At 39.0% G+C, this 19426-nt stretch overlaps 1 protein-coding gene across 1 annotated transcript in view; it reads right to left on the bottom strand.

Annotated features, from left to right (window-relative positions):
* The window catches only part of MGAT4D (MGAT4 family member D), a 53192-nt gene that overhangs the window by 13077 nt on the left and 20689 nt on the right, over window positions 1-19426 (bottom strand). The window contains exons 3-5 of the mRNA XM_088828011.1: window positions 17359-17496; window positions 5977-6110; window positions 3365-3411 (exon numbers count right to left, since the gene is read on the bottom strand). Of these exons, the coding sequence (XP_088684137.1) occupies window positions 3365-3411; window positions 5977-6110; window positions 17359-17496 (319 nt within the window). The remainder of the gene's footprint in view (window positions 1-3364; window positions 3412-5976; window positions 6111-17358; window positions 17497-19426) is intronic.

The following is a 19426-nucleotide window of genomic DNA, read 5'->3' as shown; positions in this document are numbered from 1 at the left end:
CTAGTTTTGTCTTACTCTTTCACCCATTCTTATCTTTTTTTTTTTTCTTAGTTCTGCCTATACCTCCATGTCTACCTTGCATCCAATTCCCTGCAGTCCTTGTTTTATCAGCTTCCTCCCTCTTCACCTGAGCACACAGAAAAACACTCAAGTTGCTCCCATCTCAAAATTCCCCAAACACGTCTCCCTCGAGCTAGTTTTAACTTTTCTCCCCAGCAGTTAAGCTCATTTAGAAGAGACTAATTTTTGAAAATTTTATTATGAAAATTACCCAAAATATGCAAATCCCAAATCACCTGATTTCAACAACCATTAATTTTTTACCTTGTTCATCTATGCAATCCACATCTTTGCTTAAGAATTTTAAAACAAATCATAGATACCATATTTTACCCTTAAATTCTTCAGTGTGAAATTGTAAAAGGACATTTATTTATGTAATGACATGACCATATCACACCTCACAAAACTAAGAGTAATCACTTAACATCACATAATACTCAGTGGATATTCACAGATCCTTGGTAGTTTCAGTACAGGGTCTAAAGGTGGGGGGTGAGGATGAGATGTTCAAGTGAGTATCCACTTAAGATCCTCTCACTGTAATTGCTAATCTGTTATTTCTTTTTTAAGCTTATTATCTAGACCAGTCACTTTAGTTTTTCTTTCTTTCTTTTCCCCCATGCAACTGTCATTTTGAAGGAAGTGGGTCAGCTGGTCCTAAAGAAGGTCCCACAACCCGGGGCTTTGCTCCAGATTACTTTCACCTTTCACTGTGTATACTCTGAACTGGAGCTTAGCTCTATAGGCTTGATTAAATTTGATGAGATAACATTTATATTTTAAGGCAGGACAAGAAAATTTTAGCGTAAAATTCTTTGTCCCAACCCTCTCCCACAGTGTACCACGTGCTTCTGTATTCCATACACATTAACCAGACCGCCTCAAAGATGGGAGTGCCAGCTAATCCATAAAGATCCACTTTTTCCCCTTTCTTCTGGCGTAAATTTCTTAGAAGATTAGTATCCTTTCTCAACTCTGTAAAGGTTTGTAGTGACATACTGCTCACTTTCATCACCGACTCGATGGACATGAGTTTGAGTGAACTCCGGGAGTTGGTGATGGACAGGGAGGCCTGGCGTGCTGTGATTCATGGGGTCGCAAAGAGTCGGACACAACTGAGCGACTGAACTGAACTGGACTGCTCACTTTGTATGTGCTTACCTGGACTATGTATCTTTGGGGAACTTTAGGCAGCCCATCACTCTGTCATTTTGATGTATGATCCTCTGTCTCAAAAACGTAACTATGCCTTTGACCTCTACCAGGGGGAAGAAACAGTCCTCAGAGCTTCTGAGAGTCAGTCTCCAGGGTTCTAATCCTAATTTGGCTCTATTAAAATTCTGTTTCCTTAACCTGTTAATTGAATTTTCATTGACAGATTCAAGGTCGTTTTGTTTTGTTATGAGGTTGGTGACCAAGAACACCCTACAGTTATTTCTTGGCGCATTTCCTTTGCATCATAACAGAAGGCAAAATTGTCTGACTCTGTACCTTGCAGTGACACTGCCACCGATTAGAGGGTCAGGAAGGGGAACTTGATCCCTTCCCGCAATTAATAATTATCCATCTGTTCTCAGCCCCCATTTCCCCACTTCCACTGTGCCAGATATCGTAGGGTGGGGGTCTGCAAGCCACCATTCCAAGACGCCTTGCCTGCTCCTTCCAGGTAGTCCTATGGGAGGCAGTAAGGAAAGAGACTGGAAGGCAGTAGGAGGATATTCTCCACATGACCGGTTTCTGGAGAGTCTCCAGCAGCGGCCTGGAGCTCAGTGACGTGGCAGCACTGGCAGGAGCCGCAGACCTGTGTCCCAGCATTGAGCACAGCACAGCAGCCCGTGCACACAACCGCAGACCTCGGGGTACAACCCCATCTTCCGGTACGTTTCTCCTGTCTCCTTTCTTCTTTTTCGTCTCTCAGCTCTTGTAAACTTTTTTGGCTAATTTTATAATTTTATTTTTTGTATTTATTTATTCAGCTGCACTGGGGCTTAGTCACATCACAGCATGTAGGATCTATTAACAGTTCCTTGAACAGGGATTGAACCTGGACCCCCTGCATTGGGAGCAAGGAGTCTTAGCCACTGGATCACCAGGGGAGTCCCTTGGCCAACCTTTTTGTATGAAATTGTCTCTATTTCCTCTCTCTGAACCACCAGGAGTTTCCCATTTGGCTGCTGACTGGGCTGCTGCCTGATACACCTTCCTTGAAAGCTTCCCCACCACCTGTCACTTCATCATATGCCTGAATTGGCTACGTTTCAAAATGGTGAGCTGCTAACTCTATTCATGCCACAGTCACTGACTGGAATTCTTTTAACTAGAATAAGCTGGCTTCATCCGCTAGAGCTATCTGGTGAGGGAAAAACAAAACAAAGCAAAGCACTGCTGGCTGAAACAAACATGTCTGTTAGCCAGATTCAGCATGAAGGCAATCCTAGCCTGTAGCACAAATAACCACATAGCCATAGCACCGATCATAAGGCTTTTCATGGTCTCATTATGACCTGCCTTATCTCCCGTCAATCTTTCCTCCTTCATTCCAAACATCTACTACATTCAGGAAATATCAGTACTTAGAGTCCCTCCCCCAAATGTATCACGCTCCCTCTTTGGCCCTTCTGCCTTCCCGAGCAATTCTATTTGCCAGGCATTCTCTTCTCCTTCTTTCTGCCCGAAACATGTCTAATTACACTTGGACTCAGTCCAATTATTAAGTTCTCCAGAAAGTCCTTCTTGGTATCTGAACTCAGAGTTAGATCCTTCCTACCCAGTGTGGTCTCACATTGCCCTTCCCATTCCACTAGCTTCCTTGCTGGGACTTGCTTTTTTTTTTTTTCTCACCAGTTGTATGGCCCACTTAAGCATCAGGATTTGGAAGGCTGGGTCCATTCCACAGCATCTTGCTTGATAAAAAATTTCATATTGATTCATCAGCATGTGCTTGCATCTCCTGGGCTGTATGCAGCAGGAGATTCTAAGCAGAAGCTGTGAAAGTAACCTCATACAGTAAGGAACACAAGAATGCTTTAAAAAATAATCCAGCAGGCTTCTCTTGGAGGCCATGGATTTCATGAAGAATAGATACTATAAAAATAATATGACAAATATGGACTTTAATAGGTAGATGATGTACAGAATTGGGGGGAAATTATAAGCTACATTTCATCACAGCATGGATAGAACAACATGATGTTTTTTCTGCACAGTTACACTCATTCAATAGAATAAGACTAATAAAATCATGTAATTGGAAAGAAAAATGAAAGAACAGTTATTTTCAAATTTATCACACATTACTTACTTTTTTGTAATCATGTCAACCACAGATTTTACATAATTTTCGTTACTCTAAAAATGAGAGAAATATTTTACTAAAATGAAGAAGCATGCCTCATAGTTCTACTAATACATGTAAATCTAGTTTATGTGTGGAATGTTAGTAGGTCTTAACATGTCTAGTGTTTTTACTTTCTATGAAAGAATTTAAAATATTCACGCATCTAAAAGAGCTGACTGGAATACTGAAAACGCTTTATTCTCCCTTTGTCATAATATGAAATACCACTACACATTATTTGCAATTAGAAATTAGTACACAAAAACTTATGTATCTAAAACAGTTTTGTCCTAAAAATGGAATGGCTTATTTCAAAGAACTGCCCTTTTTTGAAAGTGTCTTCGTTTTATGAGTATTGTACTACAAGAAGCTTACTTCAAAATTACACATTTTTCTATACAGTATTTGTTGGCTTGATTCCCAAATTTCTTCCATCAGCAAACTGTGTGTATCTACTCTGCTACGTTAGGTGACAGATTTATTTGTAAGTAGCTTTTGATGGCTTATACTTTCAGGGAATTTTTCTTAACATAACCTATGGCATTTATAAAATGTAGCCTCAGGGCCCACAAGCACTCCCAACACAAAATTGTGAGAATACTTGAATACTTATAGTTGTACTACTGTCAAATCTGAGTAGTCTGAAAGGCAACTTTGAATGTATATAGTTAGGCTGCTTGCTTAAAAATATCAGCCATGATACAGACCACTCTATTATAGTACTTCAGTTTCTTAAGATAGACAAAAATGTAATCACCAGCTATTTCTTACCCACTGAAACATATGTTAAACATACTACTAAAGTTATACCTCTTACGTATTCTATATTTCATTTTAAAATTTGTCCCCTGATATTTTATTATTGGTCTAAACATTTTAGGCAGATGTGCCAAAATAAAGAAATAAAGATTGTAATATGTAACACATGGGAATGTGATAAAACATTTTGAAGATTATGTAAATGCTTTCAATATTAAAAAATTAAACCTGGACAGAATGATTATTTAATCTTTTATTTCTATGTTCCTATTAATTCTTCTTCGGCTTGTTTTGAGTTTTTCTGCATTCTAAGACATGTTTTTCATAGAAAATTCAAACAACACAGAAAATAACTTAAAGGACAGCAGAGATCCCTTTAACTCCCAATATCCAGAGATAACCATCATCAGTATTTCGAAGATCGTCATTCAGACATTTGGTCATTGTCTTTTTTTTATGTTTCTATCATTTTAAGTATTCTATTTTTCCTCTTTCTTTCCTTGCTTCCTTTTTTCTATCACAGTTTCCATAGACAATATAATGTTAAACATGATACTTTACAACTTTTTTCAGTCAACAATATGATACGGACATCTTCTATATCACTGAATATGGATATTCATTCTTTCAATGGTTACAAATTATTGCAATGTAGACGAAAGTTCTTACCCTCTTACTGATACCTATTTTGGCTGTTATCTAATATGCTATTATAAAACAATAGTGCACTGAAAATCTTTGAAATTGTCACTTACTGAACACTTGCTATGTGACATACATCACTGTAAATACTCCCCACATATTAGCTAATTTAATGGCCAAAACATCCACCTACCATAGGCAATATTATCACTATTTCACAAATAAGGAAAATGAAGCATGGAGAAGTTAAATAACTTGCTCAAGTTCACAAGGCAGGAAGTGGAGGAGCTGGCATTTGAACCTTGGCAATCTAGATCCAGAGTCTGTTCTCAATCATATTGGCACATTTTGTACTATATTAGGTGCTACAAACATATAGTCACCGTCTACTATCACATTTTTATTATTTTAAAATTCTTGCTTGACTGTCTCTTTAGGATAACTCCCAAGACTTGAGATTTCTGATTCAAAGGATAGACATATTTAAAATCTGATATCTTCGGCCAAACTCCCCTCTGAAACACCTTTTATGGTGCTAATATTTATACCACACTACAGTTTTACATGGCATTAGATACAAGAGAGAAAACTTTGGGCCACTAGAGAGATGCAGATTTGAATCTGCTCTATTAAGTGCTGGGGAAACTATTTACTTTCTTTAAGATCCAGGTTTTTCATCTGGATATCTACTTTACAGGGAATGCAATGCAGGTTATAAATAATGTATATAAAAATTATCCACAATCTTTCAGACATAGAAAGGAGTCCCAAAATTAATAACAGTTACTGTGACTTAATACAAAATATCTCTTGATTCACATAGCAACCTTTTCTTGGGCTGGGCAGGTTTTATTACTATAGCACCCACTTAAATGTCCTTTTTTAAAATATAATTTCTGTACCATATAGTATACAGGGCTCCTGGTAACATATTTAACAATATAATCATATTTCTCCACATAGAACTGTTTCATTTCTCTTAAACTGATGGTGGTATCAAACAAGTACTAAATACATTGTTATTCAAAAAAGGCATCTAGGAGATGCTTTTTAAATTTTAAGATAAAATTCAAAGTGATGCAGTGATTACAAAGAGGAGATTACCACTGTGATTACCACAGTGTTTAGAGACTACAGATCAGGAGTGAGGGGACCTATTTATTTTTCATACATACATCTGCGATAGAGACGATCACCACAGAGTCCTTCTCTTCTGGAAGAGTCATCCTGGAGAGGACAGAGGTCAGTGTTTGCTTCAGGTAACTATAATTTCCTCTGTTGACAGTGGAAATACCCAGTGCAAAGGTAACTGCAGGCACAGGAATATGGCATCATTTCAAAGCACAGAGAAAAACATAATTTAGCACTAATATGCATGCTCATTACTATGTTCGGGTTAGTTGTGTGGTCATCAAAAAAGTATTTGAAACTCTACTGCAAAAGTAATCCAAACTGCAGTTAAGTTTTATCATATATTTTCTTTTTTTTTTTTTATTCCTAGCTTCTCTTTATTTTTTTTAATTTTTTCTAAAATTTTTATTTAATAAATGGTACAAAGCACAATGCCAAAAACATTGACAGTTAAAATTTCACCAAAAGAAAAAAATACACAGTTGTAAAAAGCTACATTAAGTTATTTTACAACTGCCTCAGGCTGCAAAAAGTAAAAAAAACCCAATGCCATACCTAAGTTATCCCTCTCTCAAAATAATGCCATTTATGTTATAAACCATGAGCACCCCATCAAAAGACGGGAACTGCTTTTGTTAATTCATATATATATATGACTGTATCACTTTGCTATACACCTGAAACAAACACAACACTGTAAATGAAATATAGTACAATACAAAATAAAAATAAGTAACAGACCTTTGGGGCTTTACACCGAGTTAGAGTTCCTATCAGAGGGATAACAGCACCACAGCCGCACTGGATCCTCATGAAGGAGGCACACAAATGACTGGATTACAAGAGTTACAGGAATGAGAGCTGCTCACTTCCCAGAAACTACAGCTCACAGAAAGCCAACAAAGGCACGAGATGCAGACCATTCACTTATGAATGTGTAAAACTCAAGAAAGTCCACATTATTCCTACAACATGTTGAAAGTGCTTCAGAATTCACACAATACTAATTTTCTTTTGGTTCTGGTTAACTTATATATACCAGTTTATAACAAATGGTAAAATCTGTAACTCTGTTCAAAGTTTTCAAAGATTATTTAAGAATGGTTTCTTGTATTTCTATCCCACCTTTATAGTTCTGGTTTCTCTTTTCTTAATTAGTAAATTCAGCGTGCAGGTTCTATCCCAGGCTAATTTATACACTTCTGGAAGGAACGGCCTCTTGAATCCACAGAGTGTTGAGGTGGGGATCCCCCAACCACATCAGATTCATTTCACATATGATAATATACATGTTTCAGTGCCATTCTCCCAAATCATTCCACCCTCGCCCTCTCCCACAGAGTCCCAAAGACTGTTCTATACATCTGTGTCTCTTTTGCTGTCTCATATACAGGGTTATCATTATCCTCTTGCTATATTCCATATATATGCGTTAGTATACTGTGTTGGTGTTTTTCTTTCTGGCTCACTTCACTCTGTATAATAGGCTCCAGTTTCATCCACCTTATTAGAACTGGTTCAAAAGTATCCTTTTTAATGGCTGAGTAATACTCCATTGTGTAAATGTACCACAGCTTTCTTATCCATTCGTCTGCAGATGGACATCTAGGTTGCTTCCATGTCCTTGCTATTATAAACAGTGCTGCGATGAACATTGGAGTACATGTGTCTCTTTCAATTCTGGTTTCCTCGGTGTGTATGCCCAGGAGTGCGATTGCTGGATCATATGGCAGTTCTATTTCCAGTTTTTTAAGGAATCTCCACACTGTTCTCCATAGTGATTGTACTAGTTTGCATTCCCACCAACAGTGTAAGAGGGTTCCCTTTTCTCCACACCCTCTCCAGCATTTATTGCATGTAGACTTTTGGATAGCAGCCATTCTGACTGGTGTGAAATGGTACCTCATTGTGGTTTTGATTTGCATTTCTCTGATTATGAGGGATGTTGAGCATCTTTTCATGTGTTTCTTAGCCATCTGTATGTCTTCTGTGGAGAAATGTCTCTTTAGTTCTTTGGCCCATTTTTTGATTGGGTCGTTTATTTTTCTGGAATTGAGCTGCAGGAGTTGCTTGTATATTTTTGAGATTAATCCTTTATCAGTTGCTTCATTTGCTATTATTTTCTTCCATTCTGAAGGCTGTCTTTTCACCTTGCTTACAGTTTCCTTTGCTGTGCAGAAGCTTTTAATTTTAATTCATTAGGTCGCAATTACTTTTGCTTTTATTTCCAATATTCTGGGAGGTGGGTCATGGAGGATCCTGCTGTGATTTATGTTGGAGAGTGTTTTGCCTATGTTCTCCTCTAGGAGTTTTATAGTTTCTGGTCTTACATTTAGATCTTTAATCCATTTTGAGTTTATTTTTGTGTATGGTGTTAGGGGGGCTTCCCTGGTAGCTCAGAGGTTAAAGCGTCTGCCTCCAATGTGGGAGACCCGGGTTCGATCCCTGGGTCGGGAAGATCCCCTGGAGAAGGAAACGGTAACCCACTCCAGTATTCTTGCCTGGAGAATCCCATGGACAGAGAAGCCTGGTAGGCTACCGTCCACGGGGTCGCATAGAGTCGGACACGACTGAGCGACTGAACGGAACGGAATGGATGGTGTTAGGGAGTGTTCTAGTTTCATTCTTTTACAAGTGGTTGACCAGTTTTCCCAGCACCACTTGTTAAAGAGATTGTCTTTTCTCCATTGAATATTCTTGCCTCCCTTGTCAAAGATAAGGTGTCGATAGGTGCATGGATTTATCTCTGGGCTTTCAATTTTGTTTCATTGATCTATATTTCTGTCTTTATGCCAGTACCATACTGTCTTGATGACTGTGGCTTTGTAGTAGAGCCTGAAGTCCGGCAGGTTGATTCCCCCAGTTCCATTCTTCTTTCTCAAGATTGCTTTGGCTATGCAAGGTTTTTTGTATTTCCATACAAACTGTGAAATTATTTGTTCTAGCTCTGTGAAAAACACTGTTGGTAGCTTGATAGGGATTGCACTGAACTTATAAATTACTTTGGGTAATATATTCATTTTCACAATATTTATTCTTCCAATCCATGAACACGGTATATTTCTCCATCTATTAGTGTCCTCTCTGATTTCCTTCACCAGTTTTATAGTTTTCTATATATAGGTCTTTTGTTTCTTTAGGTAGAGATATTCCTAAGTATTTTACTCTTTTTGTTGCAATGGTGAATGGAATTTTTTCCTTAATTTCTCTATTTTCTCATTATTAGTGTATAGGAATGCAAGGGATTTCTGTGTATTTATTTTATATCCTGCAACTTTACTATATTCATTGATTAGCTCTAGTAATTTTCTGGTAGAGTCTTTAGGGTTTTCTCTGTAGAGGATCATGTCATCTGCAAACAGTGAGAGTTTTACTTCTTCTTTTCCAATTTGGATTCCTTTTATGTCTTTTATAAATTATAAACAATTATAAATATATACGAACCCAACATAGGAGCACCACAATATGTAAGACAAATGCTAACAAGTATGAAAGGGGAAATCAACAATAACACAATAATAGTGGGAGACTTTAATACCTCACTCACACCTATGGATAGATCAACTAAACAGAAAAATAAACAAGGAAACACAAAAGTTAAATGATATAATAGACCAGTTAGACCTAATAGATATCTATAGGACATTTCACCCCAAAACAATGAATTTCACCTTCTCAAGTGCACACGGAACCTTTTCCAGGATAGATCACATCCTGGGCCATAAATCTAGCCTTGGTAAATTCAAAAAATTGAAATCATTCCAAGCATCTTTTCTGACCACAATGCAGTAAGACTAGATTTCAATTACAGGAGAAAAACTATTAAAAATTCCAACATATGGAGGCTGAACAACACGCTGCTGAATAATGAACAAATCATTGAAGAAATCAAAAAAGAAATCAAAATATGCATAGAAATGAATGAAAATGAAAATACAACAATCCAAAACCTGTGGGACACTGTAAAAGCAGTGCTAAGGGGAAGGTTCATAGCAATACAGGCATACCTCAAGAAACAAGAAAAAAGCCAACTAAATAACCTAACTCTACACCTAAAGCAACTAGAAAAGGAAGAAACGAAGAATCCTAGGGTTAGTAGAAGGAAAGAAATCTTAAAAATTAGGGCAGAAATAAATGCAAAAGAAACAAAAGAGACCGTAGCAAAAATCAACAAAGCCAAAAGCTGGTTCTTTGAGAGGGTAAATAAAATTGACAAACCACTAGTCAGACTCATCAAGAAACAAAGGGAGAAGAACCAAATCAATAAAATTAGAAATGAAAAGGGAGAGATCACAACAGACAACATAGAAATACAAAGGATCATAAGAGACTACTATCAGCAATTATATGGCAATAAAATGGACAACTTAGAAGAAATGGACAAATTCTTAGAAAAGTACAACTTTCCAAAACTGAACCAGGAAGAAATAGAAAATCTGAACAGACCCATCACAAGCATGGAAATTGAAACTGTAATCAGAAATCTTCCAACAAACAAAAGCCCAGGTCCAGATGGCTTCACAGCTGAATTCTACCAAAAATTTAGAGAAGAGCTAACACCTATCCTACTCAAACTCTTCCAGAAAATTGCAGAGGAAGGTAAACTTCCTAACTCATTCTATGAGGCCACCATCACCCTAATACCAAAACCTGACAAAGATGCCACAAAAACAGAGAACTTCAGGCCAATATCACTGATGAACAAAGATGCAAAAATCCTTAACAAAATTCTAGCAATCAGACCTCTAACAACACATTAAAAAGATCATACATCATGACCAAGTGGGCTTTATCCCAGGGATGCAAGGATTTTTCAATATCCGCAAATCAATCAATGTAATACACCACATTAATAAATTGAAAAATAAAGACCATATGATTATCTCAATAGATGCAGAGAAAGCCTTTGACAAAATTCAACATCCATTTATGATCAAAACCCTCCAGAAGGCGGGAATAGAAGGAACACTCCTTAACATAATAAAAGCTATATATGACAAACCCACAGCAAACATTATCCTCAGTGGTGAAAAATTGAAAGCGTTTCCCCTAAAGTCAGGAACAAGACAAGGGTGCCCACTCTCACCACTACTATTCACATAGTTTTGGAAGTTTTGGCCACAGCAATCAGAGCAGAAAAAGTCATATATTTTCTTTCTGAGGAAATTCCAATTTGCAGGGGATTGTTAGCAAACGCGTTAAATAGACTCTATGATGCTCTCATGTGAAGAGTTTCGATGTACTGAAAAATAAAACTAGCCATTCTCCATTTATTACAGCTTTCATCTAACTGGGTACAAAACATCATACACTGGCTGATTTTCTATTCTTCTTCCTAAGGATATGCTGGAACCTAAAATAGGAAAAAGACTTTGAAATATTTTCACCTGTGAAAAAACTGTATGAAGTAATTTCTAAATGACTGATGGAATCTATCAGGCATGGATCCACGCCTCTAAGTGACTTTTATTGCATATTAATGACTGCAGCACTAGGAGAACAGACTGCATGTCATTCCAATAGATGTTAAGATTGTATCAGCAAAGTCTACCCAAACTCAATCTTAGCTATACCAGTGCTCAGCTATTTGAGTTGGGTCAAGATATACAGTCAGTCAGTTCAGTCGCTCAGTCGTGTCTGACTCTCTGTGATCCGATGGACTGCAGCACGCCAGGCTTCCCTGTCCATCACCAATTCCCGGAGCCTATCCAAACTCATGTCCATCGCGTTGGTGATGCCATCCAATCATCTCATCCTCTGTTGTCCCCCTCTCCTCCCACCTTCAATCTTTCCCAGCATCAGGGTCTTTTCCAATGAGTCAGTTCTTTGCATTAGGTGACCAAAGTATTGGAGTTTCAGCTTTAGCATCAGTCCTTCCAATGAATATTCAGGACTGACTTCCTTTAGGATGGACTGGTTGAATTTCCTTGCAGTCCAAGGAACTCTCAAGAGTCTTCTCCAATACCACAGTTCAAAAGCATCAATTCTTTGGTGATCAGCTTTCTTTATAGTCCAACTCTCACATCTATACATGACTACTGGACAAACCATAACTTTGACTAGATGAACCTTTGTTGGCAAAGTAATGTCTCTGATTTTTAATATACTGTCTAGGTTGGTCATAGCTTTTCTTCCAAGGAGAAAGTGTCTTCTAATTTCATGGCTGTGGTGATCACCTGTAGTGATTTTGGAGTCCAAAAAAATAAAGTCAGCCACTGTTTCCCCATCTATTTGCCATGAAGTGATAGGACCGGATCCCATGATCTTAGTTTTCTGAATGCTGAGTTTTAAGCCAACTTTTTCACTTTCCTCTTTCACTTTCATCAAGAGGCTCTTTAGTTCATCTTCACTTTCTGCCATAAGGATGGTGTCATCTGCATATCTGAGGTTATTCATATTTCTCCCAGTGATCTTGATTCCAGCTTGTGGTTCATCCAGCCTGGGATTTCACATGATGTACTCTGAATATAAGTTAAATAAGCAGGGTGACAATATACAGCCTTGATATACTCCTTTCCCAATTTGGAACCAGTCTGTTGTTCCATGTCCACTTCTAACTGTTGCTTCTTGACCTGCATACAGATTTCTCAGGAGGCAGGTAAGGTGGTTTGGTATTCCCATCTCTTGAAGAATTTTCCACAGTTTATTGCGATCGACACAGTCAAAGGCTTTGGCATAGTCAATAAAGCCAAAGTAGATGTTTTTCTGTCTTGTTCTGCCTTAATTTCCACACCTTTATAATGGAGATAAGTACTTCAAGAATGGCTCAGTGAGGAACTCAGAAAAATCCTCTCCCTATAAAGCAATAATCAAACTGTAAAACAAAGTTGTCAAAACCATCAGACCCCTGGTATACAAAACACTGAGAGGTGTTTACTTAAGAAAAGTTATTGAACTTCAGTGACAGCAGTAAGAATCAGTATTTCCCTGATTACTATTGTGTTTGAACATATTTTCATATGTTTATTGACCTTTGGATATTCTTTTGTGAAATCCCTGTTCAAGATTTGTCCATTTCTCCATTACATTGTCTGTATTTTCCTTACTGATTGACTGATGCTCTTTATAGATTCTGAATATGAACCCTTTGTCAGTTATGTGTATTATAAATACCATCTTCCATCACGGGTTTCCTTTTCAATGTTTTACCTCTTAAAATGAAGAAAAGACGCTCTTAACTTTAGCACTGTGCAATTTATCAATCATTTCCTTTATGGCCAGTGCTTTTTGATTCCTGCTGAGAAACGTTTGCTTCTCTTCAAGTCTATAAACATGTTTTCCAGATCATCTTCTAGCTGATTTATTATCTGCCTGTTATATTTAGATCTACAGTTCACCTGGAATTGATTTCTTTTTATGAATGGTATGAAGCAGGAGTCAAGTTTCAAATTTTGGGATCTACTCTCGAAAGCAATTTCTTGAATGGCTTCCTGTGTCTTAGGATAAGGGATACATTTACAAAAGTCTGCAAGACCCTTAGTGATCCAGTCCTAACCTACCTCTTCTGTTTCAACTACCATCTCTCAAAACCAGTCTCCCTTGGTGTCTCTCGGCTTCCCGGACTGATCATTCAGTCCTCTTTCCTCTCCAGGCATCTGCACAGGCATTCCCTGGTGCCACTCTTTTTCAGGCACCTGTGTTGTTCTACTCACTCTTTCTAAATGGATTCCGACCTCATCTCTCACACAACTTGTCTTTTTTGTTGCTACTCATTTGTCTTCCTACCTAGACTGCAAGCTGAGTGAGGGTAGACTCTGCATCTCTTGTTCACCGTTATGATGAATCCAGCACTAACATAATGACTGCCACATAATAATGTCCAAAAATCTGGGGTGGATAAACACATGACCAAACTCCTCTACTGTTTGGCTCCGCCTCACGGTTTACTGCCGAAAGTCACCAGCCCCAACTGCGCACACAAATCACATCTTTTTCCAAGTCCTCTTGCTGTTAGACTTTTTACATTCTTTCTTCTCCTTTTCTGCTATCCACCATCTGCCTTTTCTCTACTTGCATGCATGCATGTGTGCTAAATTGCTTCAGTCATGTCCAACCCTTTGTGACCCTGTGGACTGTAGCCCACCAGGCTCCTCTGTCCATGGGATTCTCCAGGCAAGAATATTAGCGTGGGTTGCCATGCCCTCCTCCAGGGATTCTTCCCACCCCATGGATTGAACCATGCAGGAGAACCTGCACCTCCTGCATCGGCAGGCAGGTTCTTTATGACTAGCACCGCCTGGGAAGCCCTTTTCCTTACTCATCCCATTGCAATTCTTTTTACCCTTCATGTCTCACTTTAGACGTCACCTCCTCCAGAAAGCCTTCCCTAATTCCCCAAGTACAGATTGCTGCTGCTGCTAAGTCACTTCAGTCATGTCCGACTTTGTGTGACCCCATAGACAGAAGCCCACCAGGCTCCCCCGTCCCTGGGATTCTCCAGGCAAGAACACTGGAGTGGGTTGCCATTTCCTTCTCCAATGTGTGAAAATGAAAAGTGAAAGTGAAGTCGCTCAGTTGTGTCCGACTCTTAGCAACCCCATGGACTGCAGCCCACCAGGCTCCTCCGCCCATGGGATTTTCCAGGCAAGAGTACTGGAGTGGCTTGCCATTGTCTTCTCCAAAGTACAGACTCTGTTCTGTTCTGTTCAGTCGCTCAGTCGTGTCCGACTCTTTGCGACCCCATGGACTGTAGCCTACCAGGCTTCTCCATCCATGGGATTCTCCAGGTAGGAATACTGGAGTGGGTTACCATTTCCTTCTCCAAGGGACCTTCCCGACCCAGGGATCGAACCCGGGTCTCCCGCATTGGAGGCAGACGCGTTAACCTCTGAGCCACCAGGGAAGTACAGATTCAGTTCAGTTCAGTTCAGTCGCTCAGTCGTGTCCGACTCTCCGCGACCCCATGAATCACAGCACGCCAGGCCTCCCTGTCCATCACCAACTCCCGGAGTACACTCAAACTCATGTCCACAGAGTCGGTGATGCCATCCAGCCATCTCATTCTCCGTCGTCCCCTTCTCCTCCCGCCCCCAACCTTTCCCAGCATCAGAGTCTTTTCCAGTGAGTCAACTCGTCTCATGAGGTGGCCAAAGTATTGGAGTTTCAGCTTTAGCATCAGTCCCTCCAATCTTCCCTAATTCCCCAAGTAGATCTGGCTCTACCCTTGTATATCCTTGTCAGAGCACTGATTAATTTCTACTGTAATTGTTTCCTCATTTGTCTCTAAGAGGATAAGTTCCACGTCTGTTCACCACTATCACTATCTCACTAGAGCCTAGTAAGTGTTAGGTGCGGGGCAGAAGCTTGTTAAAGGAGGAAACGTGGAAGACTTCACAAAGAAGTTGTCAGTTAAGCTGAAAAGTCACATTGGATAAGAGATATGACAAGTTAGTTGTGGGTTGACAGGAGGTGATATGTTCCTTATAGGCAATTATCAACTGATCACTTGTAGGGAATGTCTGGGGTTTCTGAAAAAAAAAAAAGGAAGTGGCAGAAAATGAGATTTGAAAGATACAGACTTTAAAAGAGTTTGAAAGATATGGACTACTGTGCATATACCATATCAAGGAGTTAATGTCACTCTATATGCACTGAGCATCTACTGAAGGATTTTAAGGAAGAGTTGTGCATGATGAGTTATGCACTTAAGTATGTACCTCTGAGGAAAGTATTAGGAGTGAACTGACTTTGACAATACTAAAGCCAAGAGAAAAATGACAAGTCTATTTCAACAGACAAGGCAAGAAAAGAAGGTTGAATGAAAAACAGTTACAGAGGGGTTATAGAGAGTAGAAATTATCTGAGATATATCAGAATAGAGAAGATACAAGCCTGGTGACAGGTTCCCCAGGAGGCCATGCTACAGACTTCAGTACTCTTGCAAATGTTTTATGTCATCTTTAAGGTAACTAAAATCTCCCTTTAAATTACTTCTGGGGATGAAGGTTCATGTGCAAGTCTCTCCTTCCAAGAACCTAGGGAATCCATGAAAGGAGTCTCAAAATAAGGATCAGTATATTCAGCAATGGTTGGAAAGAAGGAAATAGTTGGGGGATTAGGCAATTACTCAGGATTTAATACAGCACTGATTACTGGTTTATTTCAACATCCCGAGCTCCCACACAAGGAATTCCATTGCTCTTCCCAGTTACCAACCTCTCTCTCTCCTTCCTTTCACTCTATATTGTGGGCTTTGGTTTATCTTTCCTGATGCTTATCCAAGGCTGGGCTTCCCCTTGGTATCCAGTATCTTAGAGTTACTGGGTACTGACTTTATCTTTTCTGTGTCTTTCAACTCCTCCTCTTTCTGTATGATGCAGTTTTGTCTGGTGTGCACTCTCCCATACATTCACGCGTGTGTATGTACATATTTATAGGCCACAATTAACATACTTCTAGGAAGGAATATGATGCAAGTAAAGACCTTTACAAGTGTGATCTCAGAGAGTTCCATCATCTCTCTAGGCCTCAGGTAAGAAATAAAGATAATCACAGGCCCTACTGCATTGGATTGTGAGAATGAAATGAGATAATGAAAGAAAACATCTAACTTGGTATATGGGACACAGAATTCAGTAGATGGAAAACAATGTCACCTGGCTTCTCCATCCCAACACAATAGGTTTCTTAGAGTCATGTGACATAGACCAACACTGTTTATTCCCAAGGAACTGCCAAGAGCAGAGCTCAGCTCACTTTTTCTGTTGAAGGGCCAGACAGTACAATTTTCAGCTCTTGGGCCATATCATCTCTGCTGAAGCTCCTTATCTCTGCTGCTGCAGCACAAAAGCGGCCACACACAACAAGTAAACAACAAGCATGACTATGGCCCAGTAAAGCTTCTTAAAGGCAAATCTGGCCTGCAGGCTCTGGTTTGCTGACCTCTGACCTGGAATGACTCACTCATTGGAATGAATGAGGTTGGTGGGAATGGCAGGTGTTCTGAAACTTAACCTAATATCCCTGCTTCCAATGCAAATACTTTTTCTCTTCTCCTATACCTGGTGAAATTGAACTCTTTCTTCAAGGCTTAACTCAAGCATTGTCTCTTCTGTGAGGCTTTTGTTGACTTCGCTCCCCAGAAAGAAGAGGACATAGGAAGACGACCAGATAAGGAACAGATTTATCAAAACCAAAGGAGAAGAGAGTCGCCCAGCGTGTAACAGATGCTTAATGATGTCTGGCTTATACTGACTTATTTCCAAAGCATCTTCATTAAACTTGGATTTAAATTCAAGTCTCCAAATATTTATTGAACGATTTTTTTCTGCAAGACAATACACTGATTTCCAGTACTACAAATGAATGCCAGATAGGCTGGGGGTCTGTCTGAATATCATATGAGTTGATTACATTTTAAAATTTAAAAGGATGTTTCCAATGATCAAAATGTCTGTATTTGATCTTCCAATGCTAAGTTTTCTTACCGCCTGTTTTCCCTCTGCCCATGATTACATCAGGATAAATTCGATCTACTTTCCTTAGATGAGGGAAAAAGAACTTTAAGACTTCAAATGCATCAAATACTCTTTCATTTGTGTCTGAGGCATTCACTTTCTTCTCAACTGAAAAAGAGAAAAGATAGGGTTTCTGAGTTCACAACTATAGGGATTCTTCTCTTTCCAGTACAATTTTTTAACATAGTAGTTAATAAGTTAATTCACAATTAATTTAGTATTCAATATATAGGATACATACTATTAACCGTGAATTAACAACATCGTAAGGCTATAAAATATAGCTCAAAGATTATTGATTCATGTTTATTTTAAAGTGAAAGTGTTAGTCACTCAGTCATGTCTGTCTCTTTGTGACCCCATGGGCTTTAGCCCGCCAGGCTCCTCTATCCATGGAATTCTCCAGGCAAGAATACTGGAGTGGGTAGCCATCCCCTTCTCAAGGAGATCTTCCCAACCCAGAGATCAAACCCAGGTCTCCTGCATTATAGGCTGATTCTTTACCATCTGAGCCACCAGGGAAGCCCATTTATTTTCAAGGTGTTTAATGTAAATCTAACACTATGAGTGACACAACCAGAGGCTAACAGAACAGACGGTTCCAAACGAAGGAAGTAGAACTGAAACATGCTCTAACTGGCCTGCTCTAACACTTTAACATCACATCATTAAAGCCTGTATTTTTATAACTTTATTTTCAAGCCTCTCTACATTTAATGACTCCACTCATTCAAATTTGCCCCCATCATTCTGAAAAAGAAGAACAAAGTTGAAGGACATACACTACCCAATTTAATTCATAATACATAATACAGTAATCAAAGCAGCGGAGTACTACAGAACAAAGAGATACACAGACCTATGGAACAACAGAGATACAAACATAGATCCACACAAATACGGACAACTGATTTTTGAAGAAGATGCAAAGGTAATTGCAGAAAGAAAAACCTTTTTGATACATGGTTCTAAAACACTTAGGCATTCACATGAAAAAGACTGAACCTTGCATTTCTCTAATAATTAGTGATGTTGAGCATCTTTTCATGTGCTTCTTGGACAGCTGTACATCTCCTTTGGAGAGATGTCTATTTGGTCTTCCACTCATGTGTAAAATAGATACCTAGGGGGAAGCTGTGGTGTAGCACAGAAGCTCAGCTCAGTGCTTTGTGATGACCTCAATGGGTGGGAGGAGGGGAGGGAGAGAGGTCCAAGGGGAAGGGGATACATGTATACATATAGCTGATACATTCCATTATACAACTGAAACTAACACAACTTTGTAAAATAATTATACTTAAATAATAAAAACTGTGGTGTTGGAGAAGACTCTTGAGAGTCCCTTGGACTGCAAGGAGATCCAACCAGTCCATCCTAAAGGAGATCAGTCCTGAATATTCATTGGAAGGACTGATGCTGAAGCTGAAACTCCAATACTTTGGCCACCTGATGCGAAGAGCTGACTCATTTGAAAAGACCCTGATGCTGGGAAAGATTGAAGGCAGGAGGAGAAGGGGACAACTGAGGATGAGATGGTTGGATGGTATCACCGACTCAACGGACGTGAGTTTGAATAAACTCCAGGAGTTGGTGATGGACAGGGAGGCCTGGCGTGCTGCAGTCCATGGAGTCACAAAGAGTCGGACACAACTGAGCAAATGAACTGAACTGAATAAAAACTGATATATATATATATATATACACACACACATAAAAACTGATAAACATACTTCATGCCATTTATAGAAATAAACTCAAAAGTTTATAGACCTAAATGTAACATCTAAAATTATAAATTAAAAAAAAAGAAAAGAAAATCTTTATGACCCTGAGCTAGATAAATAGTTCTTAGATACAACATCAAAGGCATAATACATACAAAGGAAAACTCGACTTCATCAAAATTTAAAATGTTTGCTTTCCGAAGGACACCACAAAGAAAATAAGACAAATCACAGCCTGAGAAAAAATACTTCCAAGTCACACATCCATGAGATATGTATCCAGGATATGTACATCTCTCAAAACTTAACAGTTT

Source organism: Moschus berezovskii, chromosome 19, assembly GCF_049115385.1.
Source record: "Moschus berezovskii isolate FMDL1 chromosome 19, NW_MosBer_1.0, whole genome shotgun sequence".
Classification (NCBI taxonomy): Eukaryota; Metazoa; Chordata; class Mammalia; order Artiodactyla; family Moschidae; genus Moschus; species Moschus berezovskii.
Note: the sequence above shows the minus strand (reverse complement) of the source record. Positions and strands in the feature narration are given on the sequence as shown.